A 10,006-nucleotide genomic window follows, 5' to 3' on the forward strand; every position below is an offset into this window, starting at 1 on the left:
CATATTTAGATGGAAGATATATGGTTTCTGATCCAAACCAATGGTAATGGGGAGTACTCATGATTATTCGTTGGCATGATGCGAATTAATTGACATATAGAGTCGTTTATGTCAATTACTTGGCATTGTTTCACCACCATTGTCAATTAACCAAATACTCTCGAAAACTCCATGTTGCAACGTAGTAACAAACATATATAGTGGATGATCATTCCACAATATCGTTTGGTGTACGTACCTGAAAATTGACATTATCCAAATTCATGGGGTTGGTGAAAACAATATAATCGGCTTGCTTTGTAAAGCAGCACACATAATAAATCCCTAAGAAAACCCTTCAGGTTCTCTAGTGAATGTTTTCAGAAATTTCTGATTATTCTTTTGCATCAATACTAAACCGGAATGGCTTAACCGGTCATGCTAAACAATGAGATTTTCATTAAACCTTCTGGTTTAATATAAGCATTTTATCTTCTAGATAATGCATGTAATCTCTAAAATACGTTTCTTGCCTTGGGTAATAATACTTATGACTTCAAAGTATTTTCTTTGCTTTTTTTTGACTCAACATGATTACTTTTCAAATCCTCAAGATTTTCTCTATCATATGAGTGATTAAACTCATTTTGGGTGTGAACATAATCTTACATTTGTTCCATCACCTCTGTATGTGGGATTCAATAATTCTCCCCCTCGAGATGATGACACTTCAATCTCGATTTGAATTCCACTTTGTAATCAATAACATTCTCAAATTGGGTAATGTATTATATCTTAAACCCTTTTGACTTTGAGACTAATTTGAAGACTATAACACTTTAACATCAAATTGTGTTCCCATAGAAAATAGTATATATACTCTTCAGGAGCTTTCAATACTTTTTCTACTACTTATTAATATTGTAGTAGAATTGTGGAAATTATCTCACGCTACCTTCTTTCATCGTCTCAAAACAAAGTTGTTCATGCATGTATCTAATAATTCAATTACAAAATGAGAAAAATTATGTGAAGTATTAAAATAATCAACGTCAAATTATATTTTTCAAGATTTCCACAATTAAAAAATAAATAAAGATAAACTCTACATAAAAAATAAATTAATGACAAATTTTCTAAAAACGGTAAGTCATAAGCTCGCACATTCATCTAATTCGTTTAAATCATGGTTCATATGCCACAAAAAGAATTTTAATATTATACAAACTAATTAATTATTGGCTGATGTATTTTTCAAATTATGACTTATCGAGTTATAGAATTTTTTATTTAGATAATAATTATGTTTTCAGTTATTACAAGACATAAGCTTTTATTTTTATTGAGAAATACTCAATTTTCCTATTACCATATGCTTAAACAAGTTGAAATAAATATTTTCAAATTTAAACACTCAATTTATTTCAAGACTGCACATCATAGTTAAACGAAAAAATTATGTTAAAAGCAAGAAAACTTATGTATGATTCTAAAATCTCCAAAAATGATTATTGTGATTATTATGTTGTAGCCTACTCTTCCACCTTCATAATTTTTACTTTTCATATTATTATTTTTTTCAACCACAAGTATTTTTTTTGTTCATTCCATATTAAATTAATTTACTCAATCATATAAAGAAAAATTAATTAGGATGAACTAAAAAGAAAACTTAATTAAAAGAAAAATAATATGAAATAGAATCAATGAATAAAAGGGAACCAGTATTTAAAATGCATATCTCAATATTTTACCAATCATAACCAAAATCCAAAATATCCGGTTTTAATAAAATAACTATGGAATGGTTATCACCCAACCTATATCAAATTGTACAAGTATAAATTTATTTTACTTATCTTTATATCCTATAATTAAGGTCCTACCAAAAACACTACAAGAAAACATGCATTTTGGGACTCCTGTTTGTGACTATTTTTTTAGTCGCAAATATTTGCGACATTTTTGTGACTACATTACTACGTATTAACGACTATAGAAAAGACGGATGGAAACGGGTCACTTATTAACGAAGAATGAAAATAGACACAAATCCATCTCAATTTAGCGACTATATTCGTACTATTTTGTGACTCCTTACTTTTCGTCGCATAATAGACGCAATTTGTGACAACTTTGCAACTACCGTTTTGATACGTAATATTTGATTTTTGGAGAACTGTGTAGACATTGTGCGATTGATTTGCTACGGTATTGGGACATCTTTGCAACCACATTTCCAACCGTTGTGCGACTAACACCTGAAGTAGCGACTCCTTTCAGAAGATTTACCCACACTCGATCTTTTTGTATCTCAAATTTCATATTTGAGATGTATTTACATCCTTAGTTATATATTTATGCTTTTATTTGATTGAATTTAGTCATTAAAACTTTTTAAAGGTCTTAAATTTCAATGTTTACAAAACAAACATGCACTACCTCCAAAACTATCTTTAGTATTACATATCACCATATAGAAGAATGTGTAGGACTTAAGAAAATTTTAAATATTGTATTTTATAAAAAAGCATTACTAACTCTTGCTATTGTATCTACTATTTACTACTCATATGAGTGATTTATATTGCAATTCAGCTCATAATGTGTGAAAACCAAGCTTTTTGGTTGCAACTAATAACACACAGTCACAAAGGAGTAACACTTTGCGACTATCTTGCCACTATTTTCCTACTGTTTGATTTTTGGAGAACTGTGTAGACATAATGCGACTGATTTGCTACGGTATTGGGACGTCTTTGCAACCACATTTGTAACTGTTGTGCGACTAACACCTGAAGTAGCGATTCCTTTGAGACGATTTACCCACACTCGATCTTTTTGTATCTCAAATTTCATATTTGAGATGCATTTACATCCTTAGTTATACATTTATGATTGTATTTGATTGAGTTTAGTCATTAAAACTTTTTAAAGGTCTTAAGTTTCAATGTTTACAAAACAAACATGCACTACCTCCAAAACTATCTTCAGTATTACATATTACCATATAGAAGAATGTGTAGGAGTTTAGAAAAATTTAAATATTGGGTTATAAAAAAAAAAAAGCTTTACTAACTCTTGCTATTGTATCTACTATTTACTACTCATATGAGTGATTTATGTTGGAATTCAGCTCATAATGTGTGAAATCAAGTTTTTGGGTTGCAACTAATAACAGATAGTCACAAAGGAGTAACACTTTGCGACTATCTTGCCACTATTTTCCTACTCTTCTGTTATATGACCATTTTGCTACATATTTGCGACTTCATTGCTACTGGTTGTGCGACTGTTTTGCTACTGCGTTTTGGCAGTTTATTTTCCCACAACTAATTTAGTGGATTTTGTCTAATTATTTTGGGACTCTTTTGTGACCAAAGAGCGACGTTGTTTCATTATTAACTAGGTAAACACTGAAACGATTAAACACTTGGTCCTTTCTTAAAACACTCGATCTAGGGTTTTCTCTCAAAAAACCTCTCTAATCTATCGATTCTCTCCTTCCTCAATCCAATCTCTCAACTCTCTCCTTCTCTAATCGGTTTCTTCTCCATTCTCACCTCTCTCTAAATCGTATTCTTCCTTCTCTCTCAATCTTCTCCTTTCACGATCTAATGCCTCCTAAGGGTAAGGGTTCTTCCAGAGCTCATGGTGCCAGAACCGCCACAGGTGTCCGAATCGTCAATGGCAATAACAAATCCTCTTCTCATTCGTCAAACCCATCTAAAGGGACACAGACTGCAACCCAAAGCCGTCCTTCACAATTTCCGCAGAGGACAAATCCAGCGCCTATAACGAGTCCATCGCCGAGTACACATCCACTGTCGAGGGGAAATCCTGAATCGAGTACACATCCACCGCTGAGGACAAATCTAGAGTCGAGTACACATCCACCGCGGTGGACACTTACACCGCCTTCGAATCCTCATCAACTGCCTCCTCCTCAACCGGAGCATGTTCCGAATGATCAGTTTGGTTTGCCGCAACAAAACCCTAATCATGAAGAGGAAGATAATGGTGAAGAAGGAAACTAAGAGCAACAAAACCCTGATCCACATGTCGATTACTACCAAGATCTGTTGGATGGTTTGCTAGCTCTTCCAGGCTGAGAACATCTACCACCCCTGTCTGAGCATCCTGTCCTTAGAGTCGAGACTCTATGACATAAAACTCTCTCCTTTGCTTTTTCTTTAAGTATCTTGAAGTGCAGAAAGGATATGTTGTTACTCGGTTTTGCTTGAAGTATCTTTAAGTGTAGAAGTGTAGTTGTTGCTTTAAGTGTCTATAAGTGGATGTCAAATTTCAAACTCGGCTGTTACTCGGTTGCTTTGTGTTCACTAGCTTGTGGTAATGGGTTCACTAATCGGTTGTTGTTTGATATTCAATAGTTTCAAGTCCATATATAGTAGTAGACTTACTCAGTTAATGTAAGAGGCTTAACCGCCACAAAGAAAATCTGTCTCGAGCGATTGCTGGAATATTTAGGAGAAAATTTGATGGGCTTTACAACAGTTGGAAGGTTACTCCACTGCCCATTCAAGAGCAATATTTCAGTACATTTGCGGTAAGGTTTACTCCCTTATTTTTGTACTCTATATATGAATTGGCATTGTTGCTAACTAAACTGTTTTGTGTTATTGTAGAGGAAGTATAATTGGGATATCGGGATTATTGAGCTCGTTAAAGAAGGTTTCTTGAAGATAGCCAAGAAAAGGATGAAAGGCATTGTCAGTTAAGCTAAGAGGAGTGGTGTACAACCACCATGGATTCGCGATACATTATGGGTTCTTATGTGGGAACATTAGAACACCCCTGATGCCATTGAGAAGAGTGAGAATGCTTCACAGTGCAGAAACTCTACTCGTGGAGGTTTTGGAGTGCACAAACATTTAGCTGGTCATAAATCATTTGTGCAAGTTCATCAAGAAATGGTAAGAGTTCTCTTTCCATCCACTTCACCTTAAAGTTTTTCTGATATTTCCATGGTTTAATCTGTTTCACTATCACTGGTGGAAGTGTTTCTTAAAACACACACTCAACCCGATGGATCATTTGTGGATCAAAAAGCCAAACAAGTTGCTGAGACGTATGAGAAGACCATATAAGAGAGACAATGTAAAACAGACAATGATTGTCAAGATGGTTCAGAGAATTCAACACATCGTAATTTTTCCCTTGATGAAAGAAATGAAATCTTCCTTCTAGTAAATCATTTATGTCTTTTTTTACTTCTGGTTCCATTTAGTCTGTGATGATTACTGAATATTTACCTTTTGGTTTAAGTGTACGCAAACAGATAACAAAGACAACCCATTTGGACTTGGATCACTTGTGGAGACACTAAAGAAAAGAAAAAGGACAGAGAGTTATGCGAGCGCTTGTTCATCAACTCTTGTGGAACTTCAAGATCAACTTCGGCGCAAGATTTCTGAACACGAGACTGAGAATGCACGACGTGATCATGAAAACGAGAGTCTCAAGCTGAGATGAAGAAACTTTTCCTCTTCATGAAAGAAAAAAATCCTGAGTTCGAAGTTTTTATGGTTTCTCCTCCGGAATCATCCACACCTGCAGCCACCCATCCAGCTACCGCGCCTGCAACCATTGTACAACCCACCATTGTAGGCACCACACTAGGCACCACACCAGCCTCCAGTCCAGCTGCCAATTCCCCTTCCTCTAATACTGCTTCCAACTAATGATGAACTTCCAATTCTCCTTTTTTTTTTAATGAACTTGCTTTTGAATACTGTTTGTTGACTGTTTAGGATGATCTTTTTGTTTTGGATGATAAGTTTCCATGATTAGTACTTTAAATCATCATTCCTTTTGAGTAATATCATTACAAAATCCGAAATTAATTAGATTTAGGATTTTTAAACCGTGACTAATATGTGACCAAACCAATTCAAAAATGTGACTATTTTGTGACCAAACCAAATAAAAAAATGTGACTATTTTGTGACGAACCCAATTCAAAAAATGTGACCACTTCATGACTAATCCAAATTACAAAATTGTCGCTAAACCCAGACTCTTAAATTAGTCCCAAAACCGTCGTAAGCATAGGACTGTTTTATACAGTCACAAAAATGTCCCCAAATAGAATTCGTTGCAGTTTAGTCGGAAATGTGCAACTACCACAACGCGTCACATATACGTTACTAATATACAACTATATTATAGAGTCTGAAATCCGTTGCAAATAAGCCACCTTGTTGCGACCAACATATTTTGCGACCAGTTTTTAGCGACCATCATAAGAGGTCGCGAAGGAGTCTCAAAACCATTATTTGCGATTATTGAGCGATGATTATTGGAGTCGCAAATGGCCTGTTTTCTTGTAGTGAAAAAAATATCCTATAATTGAGGAGAAATTCTATAATAAATGTGAAAAGAAATACTCTAATAGTTTTAAGAAACTAAGGAAATTTAAGAAAGTCTAAACCATGCAAAAAAGATAGAAGTTATAGTTTCTATAACTTTCTAATTTCTATTAAGAAATCAACTATCACATTGTTCAACTAAAGAAATAATCCACTCTAGTTATACATAATATAAGGCATTTATTTATGAGATGGTTTTCTTATTTTTCCTTTCCCACTTGGCGATCTTGATAGAAATATCTTTACACAAAAACACAAAAAATCGATTTTCAAAGCAAACACATGAGATTATATAGTGGTACGTGAACTGAAGTGTTATCGTGTCTGAAGGGGAAACAATGGTTCAACATCTGACCACAATGAAGATGATGATGCATCGTTGGATTGATACGTTGGAGCAGTAACAGCTACATTGTTCCACGGTTGTACCTCTATATTAACTTGCACGACTTCTTCCTCTTTTTCTTCCTCATTTTCTCTAACATACTCATGTGACTGCATATCTCCAGAAGACGAGCGAATATTCTCTAACTCCATGGACACTTCTCTCATGCTTGGTCGCTTTCTCCCCTTCAGATTCAAACATTTCTTTGCAATTTTTGCAGCTGCAGTCACTTGATTCAACTTGCAGCCATCTTTGATTCGTGGGTCGATGATGTCAAAGAGTGTATTATGTTTCATTGCATGAATGAAATAAGTTGCAAGTGTCCTGTTTTCTTGAGATCGCAGAAACGAAACAGATTTTTCACCTGTAATGAGCTCCACGAGCACCACTCCAAAGCTATAGACATCACTTTTATCTGTGAATTGGCTAGACTGAAAGTACTCTGGATCCACATATCCCACTGTACCTGAAACTACCGTCGTCAAGTGGGTGTGGTCCACCGTTACTGATCTTGAAGTTCCAAAATCAGATACCTTGGCTCGATATTTTTCATCCAACATTATGTTTGTAGACTTGACGTCTCTGTGATAGATTGGCGACGATGCAGCCGAGTGCAAGTATGAAAGAGCTCCTGCTATATCTACAGCAATGCGGAGGCGCACTACCCAAGTAGTTAGTGTGTCATTCTCCAATTCATCATGAAGATGTTCAAAAAGGTTACCATTAGGAATAAACTCGTAGACGAGAACAGGGACATCTGTCTCAAGACAACAACCCAAGAGTTTAACGATGTTTCTGTGGTTGATCTGGGAAAGAATGACAACCTCATTGATGAACTCTTCCAACTTATCTTCGTCCACGGCTTTGGACTTCTTCACTGCTACAATTCTACCATCGACAAGCATCCCTTTATAGACAGTACCTTGACCACCTTGACCAAGTATTCTATTTAAGCTAAAATTTTCGGTAGCTTTTTCTAATTCTCTCGAACTGAATACTTTTGTCTTCTCGACGTTACCTTCCGTTGTAGTCAATTGTTGTTGCAAGAGTAGACCCCCATTACGCTTGAAGAATGTCTTCTTTTGCCTTAACCTCTTCTGCTTTCTAATTAATTTGTATAACCAATATATTCCAACAATAAAAACCAATGAGCCAAAACTCGAACCAATTCCTGCAAATCGACAAAAAAAAAATGTAAAATTGTTGGTTTAAGCTTGAAGATAACTTGAGAAGGAAGACATCCTAATCCTAATCGAGTCATGGTTCAAGAGATAAGGATCAAATGTGTTTAGGAGTTGTCTAAACATAGATGTTTTTTAATAGGATTATGATTGGTGTTTTAGTATAAATAAAGTATGACATAAGGCATGAATTTCAGGAGAACAAGACAGAGCTTTAGGTTTTGAGAGATCTTCCTAAAAATAAATAAAAGAGATTCTTTTAGTTCTTGTGTTCTTAAATCTTAAAGTGTTTCTTTGATTCAAATTCTATAAAACTAACATACTTTTTTACCTATAGCAAGTGGCCGAGTTTACCATTTATAGAAACTTTAAATGGATGCGAGGGTATTTGAGATAGAATATTTGCATGACATACCTATAGCAAGTGGCCGATGATTTTTGTGATTTTTGTTTACACAACTAAAGTATCCCGGCAAATTGACACACGTGGAACCCATACAGTGTTTTTGATTTCCATGAGTATCTTTTTCGAGACATTCATTAATATCTGTTTCTCAAAATATAAATTAAGAAATTGGAATCAGACAATGATCCTACTGGTTTATCCTGATCGTGGTCATAAAAGAGTTCAATGAAAAGTATATAAACTTTAAACGCAATTTCATACCTTTGCATCCGCCTCCACCCGGAAGGTATGGGTTGCCTTCGTAATTGTCATTGCATAAGCATCTTGCATAGCTTAGATAGGCATTATAGTCGCAAAAACAACTTGCTCCGTAAAATGCAACTGAGACGTTGTTCCTTAAATTACGTCTGTACATTTCAAAACTTTGGCATCCTAAAGAGTTTACATACGAACTATTCGATGTATGGATGAACCATCCTAGCTTAACTGTGGAATATCGTTTAGCATGAAGTCGTTTTGGATCAGATCCATTTAGCGAAGAGTATGCCTCGTCTGTTAAGAAGGCAACTTTGCACCCTAACGTTGACGAGTTGCTATCAATTCTCACACCAACATTTTGTCGAATTCGAGCAGGGATGTTTGCCAGGCAGCAGCCAACGCCATTGCAGCTTTCTTCATCGATAATGCTTTTTCCACGGCAACTAGTATACCTATCATCTTCGCAACTGAGCACCGCAAGATAATCTTCTGCGGCTGAACGATTTTCTGGGGCGCAAATAGACTTGCATCCCACCATGTTTGGCTCGACATTCGTCAATGATGCCGTGTTGTTGCAACCAGACGCTATCAATGTATTACTTTGGCTAACGTAAAAAGGAGTACCCGTCAAATTCAAAAGGGATCCAAGCTCTTTTTCGTCGCTCGAGCATCCCTTTGAAGTTATTGGGTTTCTTATGCGAACTGACGCTTGTTCCCTGGAACCATAACTCATCGATCCGCTTGGAAGAGAGATATCCACAACTTCCTTGCCAATTACGGAAAGAAAAGGGACGACCTTCCCTGGAATAAAGGTGGACTTAACACATTCGATTCCGTACGAGTGCTCAAGATAGCAACCCATTCCGATTCCAAATGGGTACGGGATGTTGATTCCTCCACATTTCCTAAGACAAGAGCTGGAAACTGTGAGATCTGCAGAACCAATGATCAATAAAAGTAGCAGAGAGAGGAGAACCAAAAGAGAACAGCTACTATTTGAGCTCATTTTTTTTTATCTGTTCAAGATATTTTTTTCTTTTGTAAAAATGCGAACAGCCTTTGTAAGAGATTTTATAAGGGAAAAACTGCTTTCATTTGAACAGAGCAAGCAACAAGTCTCCATTATTGATTCTTCTTTGTAACGAGGTCTTGCGTTTACTTGGAAAAATACAGCAGTTAGTTTACATCATTGAATTTTCTTTGTAACAAAGACTTGCGTTTACTTGGATACAACAGCCCAAGTCTTTGGTTTTCCTTATCTTACCATTAATTTTTCAATAGTGTCATTTTGACACATTGCACGCAAACCTTATTTCCACTTCATCCTCTCCAAGTGACATACCTGTAAAATCTAATCGCCGCGACGGCGTCAATTGTTTTTTTTTAACTTGTTTTCCAGTGAATATTC

The 10,006-nt window shown here is 35.7% G+C and overlaps 1 protein-coding gene across 1 annotated transcript; it reads right to left on the reverse strand.

Moving 5' to 3' along the window:
- Window positions 1–6,455: 6,455 nt before the first annotated feature.
- Window positions 6,456–9,708, reverse strand: LOC104766929 (wall-associated receptor kinase-like 10). Its single transcript, XM_010490901.2, has 3 exons — window positions 8,602–9,708; window positions 8,350–8,481; window positions 6,456–7,924 (listed from the first exon to the last, which is right to left on the reverse strand). The coding sequence occupies exons 1-3, from the start codon at window positions 9,602–9,604 to the stop codon at window positions 6,684–6,686; spliced, it is 2,376 nt and encodes a 791-aa protein (XP_010489203.2). The 5' UTR covers window positions 9,605–9,708; the 3' UTR covers window positions 6,456–6,683.
- Window positions 9,709–10,006: the final 298 nt, after the last annotated feature.

This window comes from Camelina sativa, chromosome 19 (genome assembly GCF_030686135.1).
Source record: "Camelina sativa cultivar CO46 ecotype springtype chromosome 19, ASM3068613v1".
NCBI classification, from domain to species: Eukaryota; Viridiplantae; Streptophyta; class Magnoliopsida; order Brassicales; family Brassicaceae; genus Camelina; species Camelina sativa.